We start from the raw sequence: 15,491 nt of genomic DNA, 5'->3' as shown, positions 1-15,491 counted from the left end.
GGTGATTTTGTTCAAACAACAACTGATTATTCTCCTGCTTCTAAAGACCGTTTTTGCCACTCTTTAAGGCCAACAATTGTGTTTTTTCCCCAAATTGGATTACTCTGGTCGAGGTCACGTGCTTAAAATGAATGAAATGAACGAAATAACAGTCGAGTGGCTCCCCCAGCTGTGACCCGGTTCCCATCGTTCACTTCAGGGAGCCGTTCAAAAGAACCGGCTTGTTCATGAACGACACACCTCTAGAAGGGAGGCCCCACTACACGACCTCCGCTGCCACTGACTCACATCCTGCACTGCCACTACTGAGGCAGAGGACACACACTTTCCTGTTTACTAAGGATGTAAAGCACCCTTACTCACTCACTCACTCACTCACTATTGTGTTTTACTCATAGACCTAGGGTGACCAGATTTTTGTAGTCTGAAACTGGGACACTTCGTGCGTGACTGAAGGACAATATTTGGCGGGCGGGTCTGGGGGTCCTCCCCCAGGAAAAAATGTATTTTTTTAGATGCCATTTCCTGCATTCTAACCAATTTTAGAGGGAGGAATGACAAATCGCACCTGACTCCTTCAGACTTTCTATACAAGCACTGGCTACCATTAATTGTGGCAGGTAAACATGTACTCTTTTCCATATATTTACCCTGATAGACATGGCGCAGTGTAGTGGGTGGCCAAAACCGGGACATATTTGTGTCCCGAGAGGGTTTCCTCGGGACCTAGGACACACAACTCCAAACCAGGACTGTCCCGGTCAAACCGGGACGTCTGGTCACCCTACTGTAGGCCTACCACACAGTCTTGTTGTAGGCTGCTTTAAATAAAGAATGCAGAATGTTATGCTGTAGTCCGAGTGTATTACATTACAATTCGACTTTATTAGTGATAGGACAGTTTGAGAGAGAGTCAGGAATCGTTTGGGAGAGAGGGGCGGGGAAGGGTCAGCAAAGGATCCAGGCCGGAATCGAACCAGAGTCAGCCGTGCAGTAGACGAGTGTACTAGCCTACTGTTAAGCCATAGGGCAAAGATATTACCCCGACAATTGTATATCATATAGGCCTACAGAAATGAAAAATGAAAAAAGGTCGCACCATGCATAGGTTTCTTTTTCATTTTTCAGTCTTACAATATTTTGGTCAGCACCCTTGAAAAGGAAGAGAAAAACTGTTGGGTGACGCCCTGCTCCAACCCTTACGATATCATATGCAGAACAAATGAAGCGGGAGCCTTCATGTATTCTATAGTGATATAGTGTACAAATGATGTCATGTTTACATTGCTGTCTTGTCTTGAGGGCATGCTTCAGCATCAGTGGTGTGTGAGTTCCTCCTTGCTGCTTCATTGGATTAGGCTACTGTGTGGAATCTACGCACCCTCCCGGCTACAAACCTAAAGTCGCGACTCCCCTTTGGAATAAATACTTGAGGGCAAGGCGGCAATATATATAATAGTTTTAGTCTCTGAAAGCTCCATCGTAATGTATCCACAATACTTCAACACTAGGAAGTTGTACATATTCAGAAAGGGAGGTTAAAAGCAAAAGACCACACTCATTAAATCATAAGAAAACTGACAATGTCCCCCTTGGGCCTACTGTTTTATTTGGGAGATCTCAACATTTCATCCGTTTTAAGATGGCCCAGACTCTAAGGCATGTTCTATGTTGGATATCATGTGGCCGTGTGTGTATGTGTCTACTCTTCTTTACCTTGTGCATATGTATTTAAAAAAACGAATCCTACTCTGTTTATTTCCTTTGCACTTTGTATCTGCAAGTGTTGCATGCTATGATTTTATCCTCTAGTTGTAAGTCGCTTTATACAAAATTGACCTGCCAATTGTAATGAAATGTGATTAAAAGATTAGTTTAGTTTATTTGATAGGGACAGATACATAACATGTAGGTTGCATAACAACCAACCAGCAAGCATCATAGCATTTATAGCCAAAAGCTAATTTCCAATGCCCGTGCCCAAATTAACCTGTTATAACCCTGCTAAAACCACACAGTAAATGTTGTGGTGTTAATTCAACACTTATTGAGTTCATTTGAGTCTAAATGATGTCACATCAACCCTCTAAGTGTTAAATGAGCACTGCAGAATTTACTGTGCAGTGTAATTACTGTCTCACTAAATCTGTCATGAGCAGAAACAGAATCAGAATCACAAAAATACAATCAAGCAACACTGAGTCTCTTGGATAATAGGCCTACTCTTTATTTGGCTCGGCGCCTTTGTCCTCTTTCCCTCCCCCTGCTCCAAGATGCCTGGCAGGTTCTGAATGCTCCCGCCATACTAAACACCCTGCTCAATGCAGAAGAGAAGAGAAGAGCCCCTCTCTTCCTGTTTCACTTCTTTTCCCAGGACGTTCTGCCCCCCCCCCCCCTCTCTCTCTCACACACACACACACACACACACACACACACACACACACACACACACACACACACACACACACACACACACGCACACACACACACACGCACGTACACACACACACGCACACGCACACACACACACACACAAACACACAGTCTGATGACTAAATGACCAATCATTATTCACAGTTCACCGTACATGTGAAACTTTGCTCCATTGTGTTTAACCGGATCCCACCGCACTCTCGATTAAAAGGTGCCAAACATAAACAAAAACAGTGTAAAATTGAAAGAAAAATGTCTGCACACTTAAATCCCTTTTGTGTTCTTTTAAATGATAGGCCAAGCTGAGGAAGGTCAGTAGACCGAAAGCTTGGCCTATCATTAAACGAACACAAAGAGGATTTAAGTGTGCAGACATTTTTCTTTCAATTTTACAAACTTTCCTCCGTTGGCATCAATGTAAACAGCTTTGTGCCATGTAGTCCCCATGGCAGCCAACATGCAGCTGATGTAAACATTCTCTTTAGAAGTACACTGTAAAACATCGCAAGCCAGTTAAACGTTAAAAAAAGTAAGTTATGGCAAAGGACGCGCTCAACTTCTTGGAAAAAAACCGAAAGTCTTTGGGTGCACGATAAAATGTATCAACTTTAGGAAGAAAAATCCAATATAAATAAATAATGAGATGCAGTTTGTGAGTGTGGAATTTTCTTCCTTAAAAAAAGTAAGTTGCCCTGCTGCCTTAATGTAGCAGTAGACAATCTCTGCCAGCTGTATTTTGCTGTGCTACTCTCAGCTGACTCTCCTAACAAGGTGGGCGGAGCAGTTTGTGCAATTAACCAATTTGGCCTTTGGTGGCAGCTTTTAAAAATCCCCTTGCCTGACAGCATAGTCTTGCTGCTGGTGTGCTTGTAGGTTGGGCACACGCCTGTGAGGCCACTTTGGGTAGGTTTCGTTTTGTCTTAATATGTTCATTTGTTAATTTTTGTGTTCTGATGTGTGTTTTGTGTATTGATGTTGTGCTTTTATTTGTAGCCACACATGTCTGTGCCACAGGCTAAGCTTTGGCCTTGACGTAGCCATGGCCGTACCTTCAGGTATGTCATCCCAACTTTATCCAATCCACATGTTAAATGTGGCTTTAATATCCATCTGTGTAGACATGTAGATGTTCCTAAGGGAATGCAGCCATATGCTAAGCTTGTCTGTGGACATAATGTGTGAGCTTTTTGTGTTGCAGGTAGCATGGCCTTTCCATCAGTGCTACCATTGGAGTAGGTTGTGCTGCTGTCTTGTCTTACTGTTTTGTTTCCTTTTTTTTGTTTCTGTCTTGTCTTGTAGTTTAAGTTAGCTTGTATTTTATTTTAACTAAATTCAAGTGGTCTGTGGGCTTTGTGTGGCAGGACAATGGACCAAATGTAAAAGGATGGCTAGTCACTATTAGTGTGGTGCAACTGCACATTTTTGCTGTGAAATTCAAAGGGTTTGCTGTGGACACTTTCAGTCATTGATTGCTGTGTGTATTTTGCACTCTTTGTTAGTATGCCTCCTTAACTCAGTCCTGACCGAGCCAATGTACACCCTGCCTGCATTTTAAGAAAAACCAACAAAAGAATACATATCTTGAACCATTGTTCTGTTTCTTAGGCCTATGTTTAATAAAACTGCCATGGTGTCTGGAATTCATGTCTTCCTCATGTCTATTGGAACCTGTGTTGCCTGGTTTTAGTTATGGTAATTTTCCTGGGTGTTAAGCTAGCAAAATAACTTCCCAGGATGGCGTAGTCGTTGCACCTTCAATTTCTAGTCTTGTAACTTGGCCATGTTACACTTATGTTTGTTAGTTAACTCAACTCGAGACTTAATTCAACTTGAGGCTTTCTCAAGTTGAGGTAACTTACAAACTTACGGCAGCTGGATAACTGACTTGCCTATGTTCAACTGGCTGCAGCGATTTAAAGTGTAGTTCAAAAAACCCAAACTCACAAGTTGTTTATCTGAGGATGAGTGCAGGAAGATGAAACAGGCTTGCGGCTGGCTGGGCAGGGTTTCAGATGGGCCCTGATCTGTTTTCTATCAAGATTACGTAATGAACCACTCCCCCTGTCTGAAGGCCACTCCCCCTGTCTGAAGGCCTCCAGGCCCATCATCAGTGTTGCCAGATTGGGCGGGTGCCCGCCCAATTGGGCTACTTTTGACAAGCGTCTGCGGGTAAAAACGGGAAAAATTGGCCATTTGGCATTTTTTTGTTCAGCCATTTTGGGCCCAAAGAAGTCAATTTAATTTGTTGAATTTGGGCGGAATTTAGTGCATTTTGGCGTTTTTTGAGAACCTTTTTTTGCGGGATTTGGTCAGACACATCTGGCAACACTGCCCATGATTGGAGTGAGTGAATCGCAGGGCTGATCTGGGGGAGAAATAGGGCCCGGGCACTTCTGTTTTAAAGAGGCCCCTCATGGGGGAGAAATAGGGCCCGGGCACGTCTGTTTTAAAGGGGCCCCTCATGGGGGAGAAATAGGGCCCGGGCACTTCTGTTTTAAAGGGGCCCCTCATAATTAGAACTGACTCACCAATGGGCCCTGCACCCTCGTGAGCCCCTATTTTCAGATATGTTTTTTAAAAAAATGTAATTACATTTCTGAAAATGGGGGCCCACAAGGGTGCAGGGCCCGCCAGGAAATGCCAACTATGCCAGATGGCAAGTCCAGCCCCCGGATGAATCCTGTTAGTGATGTTTTCAGACCAGTTCACTGATGCTCAAAAAGAAAACAGAGAAGTAGTCATAAAAGGGGATTAAGAAATGATTCAGTTTTGGATGGGGGTGAACAGCTCCTGCTAGACCTGAACGTTCTAAAATAATAGGAACAACTCAGAATAACTTTCCAAGAAAAAAGAAAAAAAAAAGATTTTCTGCATGGCAAGTTTCTCTGTTGTTGCATAACCAGTATGAGTCATGCTTTTACCTCATCTTCAGAGATTAGAAGAATCCGTTCATCTGAAATGTTACTTTTTAAGTGCAGCCTCCAACTCATAACACAGAGTTCCTGATGTCCAGCACCTGAACCCAAAGGAGAAGTGGAGACCATATTGTGGACATTTCTCCAAGCTTGTGTCCTTTCCATCCTCAGTCCTTGTGTCTGACTTGGATTAAGTCAGTTTAAATACAAACATGTTATCTGAAAAATAACATTTGTTGCCAAATCAACTTTGACACGTCTTCATGTTCCATTAGGCCTACTTTTTTCTTTCTTTCTTTTTCAACTTTATTTGATAGGACAGTGTGAGAGGTGGTCAGGAAGCGAATTGGGAGAGAGAAGGGGGAAGGGTCAGCAAAGGACCTGGGAATCAATCAAACCGGGCTCAGCCGCATGGCAGGTGAGTGCCCTATCGGTTGGCCACGGCAGGGCCGTCCATTAGGCCTACTTTCTTTGCCAGATACAATAATCCACGTTTGTTGAATGGGAGCCCCATTCTTTTTTTTTAAGCATTTTTTGGGGGGCTTTTCAGCCTCCATTGGTTTAAGGGAGACAGGATAGCAAAGGAGAGACAGGAAGTGAGCTGGGAGAGAGAGACGGGGAGGGACCGGCGAAGGACCCGGACTGGGAATCGAACCCGGGCCGGCCAAGTGGTAAACGTGTGCCCTACCATCAGCCACGGTAGGGCCTGGGAGCCCCATGCTGCACACTGTGTCACCAGTGGCACGCTGTAATAGCCATTGAAAGGATAATTAGAGCTACTCTACTAGGACATAACACAGGACCTTTAGGTGCTGTTTCCAGGTAGCTGGATATTTTTATATGTGGATATTTTTTTCTCCTGGTTGCATTGGTTTTGCATTGGTTGCGTCCTTCGGTTTCCACTTAACAGATATTTAAAATTCAGGTATAAAAAGCAGGAGAAAAAAATATCCTGTTTAGGGGGCTGAAACGCATTTGCTACAATGGGGGATTTATTTTTATCCACATGTTGCGTTTACACAGAAAAAAATACCCTGCTAAAAAAATATCCTGCTACGTGGAAACAGCACCTAAGTAATGCACTGGGACTCGGTCATTGCCACTCTGGTAACAGCACATTTATAACGCTGTCATGTTTAAAAGGGTTAAATGAATGTTCCAAACACACTTTACCCAAGTAGGCAACAAGCAGGGCCGTAACCAGACATTTTCAAATACAGAGGTCAAATACTGTGTGCTGTACTGCATACTGTACATTTAGAATGCTTCAAACACTTCAGTCAAACTGTTATGTTTGCTTTCATTAATCACTGCCTAGAGGATAAATGGGGTGGCGTATTCAGACTGAATTTATCATTGTTGATCATATATCAAATCATGGATACATTTCACATTACTGAATAAAAATACAGAGGACATGACCTCTGTGTCCTCAATGGTAGTTACGGCCATGGCAACAAGGACGGCAGTCAGATGACAGATAGAGGAATGGGCACAATTTTGGAGAGATGACGTGCACGCACACTTTTGAAAGAGATCTCTGTCCTTGTTCTACTTTGGTTTCCTCCAACACCCCACCCTCCCCTCCCCTCCCACCAGCATTCCCATGGAGCAGGGGGATGGCGGGGTGGGTGGGGGTTGGCAGGGTCACAGGGTGGGTATGCCTGTGGCCCCCGTGTTAATAAAGGCTCTTGGAGTGGTTCCCAGGGCTATTCAGCAGAGAAGAGGAGGAGAGGAGAGGAGAGGAGAGGAGAGGAGAGGAGAGGAGAGGAGAGGAGAGGAGAGGAGAGGAGGGGAGGAGGGTAGAGGAGAAAAGAGGAGAGGTGAGGGCAGGAGAGGAGAGGAGAGGAGAGGAGAGGAGAGGAGAGGAGGAGAGGAGAGGAGAGGAGAGGAGAGGAGAGGAGAGGAGAGGAGAGGACGCAATCGCAGCCCTGTGTGAAATGGGAAGAAATACAAACACGCACTGCACATGGTCATATACACCGGCACGTGTCTCACTCTCTCACACACGTACACACACACACACACACACACACACACACACACACACACAGTGACAGCAGAGATGAACCATAGCAGGGAGAATATATTGCCTCACAGTCAGTAGTTAGGAGTAACTTCCAGTGATGCTCCCCTCCGGCCTACTCATCCTACAGACAAAGAATTCATCACCGTATAAATCATTGTAATTAAATTTCAGTGGTTTTACGGGCCTTGTTTTTTTTTTTTTTTTAGAGTGACACTGAAGAAGGCTCTGTGCAGCCGAAACGTCTGTCATGTCAGTCCCTGCAATGTTAAAATAAAAAGAAAACAACAAGAAATAAGAAATGTGATCCATTTCCTACTACTTTTTTTAGAGTGCCACTGAAATGTCACTGTTAATCCCAGTTGCTCACGGCTTAACGCTGGATGACATGACCTGGAAGTAGTAGAATCTTCACAGACATGCTAAGAACAGATTTTCTCAGGATTAACCGTTTCCACGTCATGTCTGAGGAGAGTGTTGTGTTAAAGGTACACTGTGTGAGATTTTTAGTTGTTTGTTTCCAGAATTCATGCTACCCATTCACTAATGTTACCTTTTTCATGAATACTTACCACCACCATCAAATTCTAAGTATTCATTATGACTGCACTTTTCATACATGAAAAGGGGGATCTTCTCCATGGTCCACCATTTTAAATTTCCAGAAATAGCCATTTTTAGCTGCAAAAATTACTGTACTTGGGCCATACTAGAAAATATGTTTTTATTACCTAGTAAACTTCCATGTAAAGATCAAATTTGGCAATAGGCAGCCCAGTTTTAATGAGCAGCATAGTTGCAGTACCTTTTTGACTTTTTCCTGCACAGTGTCCCTTTAAGAACACTGCACTGGTCAACACCCATGTCCATGTTCATCTCCATCCATCACCACTTATACAATGAGAAATTGAAAAATGACCAAATTACATGTGCATTTTAAAATTTGGTGAAAATGTTCTTAGATGAATGAATGCACCCAGTACCACCAGTGGAATGCTGTAATAGTCATTGAAAAGTACCATAGTACTACAATACTATGACATAACACAGGGCCTTTAATGCACTACTTGGTCATTGCTATTCTGGTAACAGTAATGGTGGGGTGGCGTCCGCGCCAATGTCTTATCCTAAGCATATCGCTCGGTGCGTAATTCCAAGAGCAGCATAATGAAAAGGAAGAAAGGAGTCGCACACTGGAGCTGAATGCAGAATCAAAAACCGTATTAAACAAAGCCCCGACTGACAGGGGACAAACATTTCAGGTCTAGCCCATCATCAGTAACTGGGAACATGGGGATGATGGGCTAGACCTGAAACGTTTGTCCCCTGTCAGTCGGTTTTATTTACCTTATTCGGCTTTGTTTAATACAGCTTTTGATTTTGCATTCAGTGTGCGACTCCTTTCTTCCTTTATTCTGGGAACAGCAACCATAACGCTGTGTCTTAACATGTCAACTGTTTCAAAGTTATCTAAAATTGTTTGCTTCTCCTGTAATCTAATCCGAACAAATCTGGCATACGAACGTTATATGCCATTCTATTTATATATATATATCTGATGGAAGGGTTGTTGTTTCCCATCTAAAGAAGCAGGACAAAATATTTGCAAAATATTTTCTTCATATTTTCTTCAAACTTTCACATTTCTCTTTTGTGTGATGATGTTACAGGGCAGATCTACGGTACCTAACTGTTAAAATACAAATACAAAATCAATTCACAATTTAGAGTAGGAAAATGCCATCATTTGCCATCAAAAATTGCAATCTTATCCAGTGTAAATCCATGTTTATGTCACCGTGCTCTCAGTTTAAATCACTGAGCGTTTTCATGAAAGCTGGAGAGAATCTTCAGGCGTTATCATGGGCTCAACGTGAAGAGAAACAGAAATGGAAACACACACCACATTACTACACACAAAAGAACATTTATTATTTACAGTAGAACCATGTAAGCCAGAGTCAAGACATTCTCACCTCTAAGCCACGCCCACAAATGATCGCCACCAATCACAATAGGCTTAGGTGATCATTATAGGTGTCGTAGCAGCAGCAAGGTTATGATCTCGATAATATCCAGAAAAAAAACACACCCACTTAAAGATGTCATTTCACCTGTGGGTAGCCCTCACCATGCTTATTAGCGTGTAACATGCAGCTTTGAGACCCCAAAAAAAGTTCCATTGCCCAGATTTTGGTAGTGCAAAAAAACAAAACTCAAAGTGTTGGTTACAGTCTTCCAGTAGAATCTGAGACACGTTTGCCATTCAAACAGAGTTGATATATGTCTCTCTGTAAAGGTTTTTAATGTCCGATCTTAAACTTCATGGCGTTTGGGGCATTTGGTGTTTTAACAGACAGAGCTGACAGAGAGATATAGTGTTGTTGCCATGACAATGCCAGAGAATGAATGTAACATAACCCCCGCAGCACAGGAGGGTCAATGGGAGGGATCTGAAGCTAGTGTGAGTTCGTTCCCCCTGGAGTAAAACTCTGGTCTGGGATGTGTGGAGGTGTGTGTGTGTGTGTGTGTGTGTGTGTGTGTGTGTGTGTGTGTGTGTGTGTGTGTGTGTGTGTGTGTGTGTGTGTGTGTGTGTGTGTGTGTGTGTGTGTGCATGCGTGCGTGTGCGTGTGTTTGTGTGTAGAGGGCCAGGAGTGAAACCTCTGCCAGCAGCACACAGCTTATGTAACAAGTCAGTCACACACACATGTGCATAGTGCACTCTGACAAAGGGGGGAGAGAGAGAGAGAGAGAGAGAGAGAGAGAGAGAGAGAGAGAGAGAGAGAGAGAGAGAGAGAGAGAGAGAGAGAGAGAGAGAGAGCCAGAGGGCAAGAGAGAGAGAAAGAGAGAGAGTGAGAGAGAGAGAGAGAGAGAGAGAGAGAGAGAGAGATATAGCAAGAGGGCAAGAGAGAGAGAGAGAGAGAGAGAGAGAGAGAGAGAGAGAGAGAGAGAGAGAGGGATGATGTAATGCAGTGCAGTTCCTGAGCGTTCTCATGTGGGATATCTAATCACGCTGCTCTCAGGATGTTGAGTTGAAATGCAAACTTGTTCCAACTTTATCCCAACAAGTAACTATTTATATACGTAGCACATGTACACAGCTTATCTGGCTACTCCTGAAGAGTCTCAAAACAGCACGCTGTCGGTTGTAACGGCACGTGATTCACGTGACTAACAGTTATGTCAAAGCACACTGAGTGTGGAAATTGTTCAATATAATATATTACACATGATTATTGCGTTTGTTTTCATAAAAGCTAATATGTATAGTGTATAGGTTATGTTAGTGGTGTAACATATACAGTACATAGCGGGCTTGGAGTGCATTACAGCTGGTCACATCTTTCAGAGTACATTTTTTGTCTATATTTGTGTGAATTTATTCTTTTTTTTTGCTAGTGATTAACAGATGAGGTGGATTTGATGAATAACTTCTCTGAAGTATCATAATTGGTCCTGCGTAAATGGAAGGCTTGTGTGCTTTGAGATAACGATGAACGCTTCTGTTCATTTAGCTTACAGTGTCATCTCCCATATAGTGTCAAGCATTTGCACTGTACATTCCATGTTTATATTACAAAAACTGAAGTGCAAAGTAACAATGTAAGTTTTGAAGAAAAAAATAATAATCATCTGGTCTTGGTCTACACACAACATTCCACAAGTCCCATCTTCTGAAAAATAAAACAGCAAATTGAACTCCAATGAAATAAGGCGAAGTACAACAACCTCAAAGCTATTGAACTGAAAACCTGGATATGGATCAACGCTCTTGTTGACCAACCATTGCAACCGCAACTCTGTAACATCATGAAATGTGATGTACTATAAACACATAATGCACCTCATCATGCAGTTCATGTTTTATGTGACTTGTGTCCTTGTCCATGGGGCAGTCATGGTTAGGGAGGTGGTCTTAAGATCAGAGGGTTGCAGGTTCAAATCCCACTCATACCTCTATCTTCCTACACCTCTATCCATGGCTGCAGTGCCCTTGATCAAGGCACCTAACCCCACATTAGTCCAGCGACTGTATAACCAATACCCTGTAAAATAACTAAGTCGCTTTGGATAAAAAAGCGTCAGCTAAGTGTAGTGTAATGTAATGTAGTGTAATGTTATGGTTTAGTCGTGTGTATCGCAGTGTGTAATGTAGTGTAATGTTATGGTTTAGTCGTGTGCATCGCAGTGTGTACGTATGTCTTCCACGCATTACTGCAGGAGATGAGATCCCAGCAGAGGTGGATGCAGATGGCTGGCCAACAAGAAAATCCTCCCTTCATACTCTTACACCTCAAACAACAAACAGAGAGAGAGAGAGAGAGAGAGAGAGAGAGAGAGAGAGGGAGAGAGAGAGAAGAAGAGACAGCGACACGACTACTGCTTCCAACCCACAGAAGCTTCACAATATCAGGCTACCCCTTGGAGCGATCTTCCTCCGTTTGTCCTCCTCAACCCAAATGTCAAGCGTCACAAAGAAAAAAATCAGACTGACAATCAAAAACGTTCACTCACTCAGCAGAAGTTAAATATGTATTTTCAGGCGTGATAAAATGCTTCGAGATAGTAAACAAATAAAGAAAGAAAGCTCACTGCAGTACGGCACTAGAGAGGGAGAGAAAGGGAGGGAGGGAGGGGGGGAGGGGGTCCACAGATACGCTACGCTACGCTGGCTCAGTTTGCAAGAATGAGGAGAAAGTCACTACTCCTCTGGAAAAGGTCAACTGTTCCCTCTGTGCATTCTTTCTTAGAAAAAAAAAGAAAAAAGAAAAAAGAGGGGGAAAAAAAAGATTTTAGCACAGAGAAAATCCAGGCCAAGGTCGAGGACTACATGTCGTCATGACTACGGGACAGGAAGCGTTCCCCAAAAACTTCACTACAAATAAACGGCTCATCATTTGAAACACTAAGGAATACGTTTTAACCAATCTGACCAGCAGCTCTTTGTTCATGAAAGAAGAAACGCAAGACAATTGGGAAGCATGAAGACCGTTGAAGCACAGCTATTTTACAATACCATACTTTAAACTATATTCTCTTAAAGGGGTATGCCACTATTTTGGGGCTTAATACAGTTAAAATCTTTGGCTGGGGTTTATAAAGGTGGTAAAGTGTCTTATTTTTCATGTTAAGCGTTGTCTTGCTTTGAGACAAGTTAAAAGAGGGAGCATGTCGCTAAGCTAGTGAAAGTCAATGGATCCGTGTAGCATGTAGCATGACACTTTACCACCTTTTATAAACCCTGGCCAACGATTTTAACTGTATTAAGCCCCAAAATAGTGGCATACCCCTTTAAAGGAGAATTCTGGCCAATTTCAGCATGCAGTCCCTTTCTGTACTCTACCCTTGACTTGACTTATCATCATTTTGTTCAGCCCTTTCCAAGATCCTGGCCAGCTCATGGGGGAGGGGGTTGTTTATTTACATGCTGTAGTGTTTGAAAAGTCCTCTTAACATACTCCAAATGTCATTCCAAAGGTTATGCAATAACAGCAAACATCTTACAACACAGCACTAGAACAAGTCAAGGGGAAAGTGCGCAAGACAACTGTGTGTCGAAATGGTCTGGAGTTCTCCTTCAACATGTCACAGCATGTAATTGAGTTCCATTTTTCAAAAACAGATAAAGAAAGGAAAAGAAAGGGAAAGAAAAGAAAGGAGAGATACAAATCAGTCTGAAACAGCACAACCAGCAGATGGCAGAGCGGTTTCTTCTTGCGTCATTTCATTTTTTTCTCGGTCTCAGCTCCCCTGAGGCTGCACAAACACAGTCCAAGAGTGCGTTTTAATATGCGACCTTGCCTCCTCCACTTGCTTCTCGTCATGATGACATCACTGACAACAGCATTATATTTCAATATCTTGCAAAAGCTCAATTGTAAAGTCTTTTTCTCATTTGCAATTGGGATGGTGACTGGAAAACAGTCCCTCAAAAGTTGTTGTGGCAAGGCTGACAGCTGGGAAACTTTATCGTTTTCTCCACGGAGGAGGGGCTAGGAGGCGGGACGAGGAGACAAGCACAAGTGGAGGAGGCAAGGTCACATATTGGGATGCACTCCAAGCGCCAGTCCAAGTGTTTCAGCAGGCCAGAATAGGGGAGCAATGGACTCGTATAGTAACAGGGTGGAGAGGAGTACTGCTGTAACAGGGTGGACAGAGAGAGTAGAGAGAGAGAGGTTCCATTGGTCCATTGTTTCCTGGTTCTATTATGGCCCCCCTTAGGCAGACCTAGGCAGATCTAAGGACTGTTCTATTCATTGTAGAAGCATTATGACACGCCCCTTTAGGCAGACCGGAACCTGGTCACGTTAGGTGCCCATAGAAACCTATTATGTTGGCATATCTCTATAGAATATCTCTGGGGTGGAGGAGAGGAGTACTGCACAGCAGTGTCTCATGGGAGTTTAAGAGTATTAAAGGGGGCCTGCCAAGGCTGCAACAGAGTTACGTAGTGGAGGGAGAGTTAGTTAGTGGGGTAATGTGATGGGGGTTTATGTTGATGTGATCTTTTGAAAATAAAAACCCTGCCATCCGAGGTTATCCTTCCAACAGAGGTGACTTTACACACCAAGTGTCAGATATACCTCTCCTCATAATGTCTCTTTATCTTTATGATCTGCTGATTCTGAGCTGGTTGGGTCAAGGTTGTGGTGACTGGCAGGGTTTTTACTTTTTACTGTCTGAAGCAAAGCTGTATAAAACAGAAGTAGTTGAAGTACTGTTACAGATGTAATTACAACACCAGTACTATGAGATCACGACCACATCTTTGTACTATCATACTACTAGTGCTGTATTTACATCCGCAACAGTAATTCTACTTCTACTTCATACCTCTCAGCGGTGCATGTCTCAAAACCATATTTGCTAACTATGTTAGCTACTTTGTTAATTGCAATGCAATTTCCCATTGGCAACTACCCAAGTTGCTAAATGGCAAACAACTACGCTTTTGAGAAACACACCCCTGATCTGATGGTTGTCTAGTGTTGTATTTACATCTGTAACAATATTTCTACTAGTCTGAAGATCGAAGGTCCGGAGGAGCCAGTGCGGTATGTACAGTATGTAGTTCAGGTGTATATCTCCGTCCTGCCCCCAGACATGCACCCCCCGTTGAGGCCCCCCCCTCCCCCGAGGGAGAGAGGCCCGTCCATGATCTGCAGTACGTCGTCCAGTATGGAGGGGCCCAGGTCCAGGTGCAGCGACAGCATGGAGCCCGCGTGCGACAGGTACGGCCTCTCCTTCTCCTTCTCCTTGTCCTGCGCTCCTCCTCCTCCTGCGCTGGCCTCCTCCTCCGTGAGGAGACCCTCGTCATCGCTGGAGCGCGAGGGGCTGAAGCGGGAGGAGTAGGAGGCGCTGGTGGTGCGCTCCGGAGACGCCAGCTGAGGGTGCGGGGGGAGGTGGGGAACAGCAGCAGCAGGAGGAGCAGGAGGAGGTGGCATTGGTGGCATTGGTGCTGTGATCAGGGGAGGAGACGACGTCTGGGCCCGGTCCTCCAGATGCAGCCGGGGGGGTTTGGGNGGCGGGGCCTGCTGGGGGAGGGGGGAGGAGGAGCGTGATGCGATGCTGGGCGGGGGCGAGGGGGCGGCAGCAGCAGCGGCGGTGGCGGCGGCCTGTGGGGGCGGGGCCGTGACGGGCAGGGTGAGCGCCTGGACGGTCCCGATGACGGGCAGCGACAGGGCGTTCTTCAGCAGCGGCGAGCTCTCCGACGACGGCACGCTCACGCTGGACGTCCGGCTGAACTGGAAGGGGAAGTCCTCGGAGCCGCCCTCGCCCGCGCCCGCGCTGGCGTACTGCCGGCCCTGTTGCCCGGGCAACAGGTGGAACTTGCCCTGCAGGAAGGAGAGGTCTCCAAAGAGGTCGTCGGCGCCGCTGCCGCTGCCGATGTGGATGGTGTGGCGGAAGTCGCCGAGCGGAGGGCTGATCATGTCAGAGGAGAGCAGGTCGCGCAGCTTCTCCTTCTTGCCCTTACGGCTGCGACGCTTCAGGTAGATGGGCGCCTTGTTGGCGGACATCTCCACGACCCTCACGCCGGGGCAACAGAGAGCAAAGTCTTGGAACAGGGTTGGGCGAGAACGTGGGGCACGACCAGCGCTCGAGAACTAGAGTGGAGG

At 44.8% G+C, this 15,491-nt stretch overlaps 1 protein-coding gene across 1 annotated transcript; it reads right to left on the bottom strand.

The window, feature by feature from the left end:
- Positions 1-14,416: 14,416 nt before the first annotated feature.
- cdc42ep2 (CDC42 effector protein (Rho GTPase binding) 2) lies at positions 14,417-15,488 on the bottom strand. Its single transcript, XM_063202302.1, has one exon. It carries the CDS (start codon positions 15,390-15,392, stop codon positions 14,448-14,450), a length of 945 nt encoding a protein of 314 aa, XP_063058372.1. The 5' UTR covers positions 15,393-15,488; the 3' UTR covers positions 14,417-14,447.
- Positions 15,489-15,491: the final 3 nt, after the last annotated feature.

The sequence above is a fragment of the Engraulis encrasicolus genome, chromosome 7, assembly GCF_034702125.1.
Source record: "Engraulis encrasicolus isolate BLACKSEA-1 chromosome 7, IST_EnEncr_1.0, whole genome shotgun sequence".
Lineage (NCBI taxonomy): Eukaryota > Metazoa > Chordata > Actinopteri > Clupeiformes > Engraulidae > Engraulis > Engraulis encrasicolus.
This window is presented reverse-complemented; position numbering and strand designations above follow the sequence as displayed.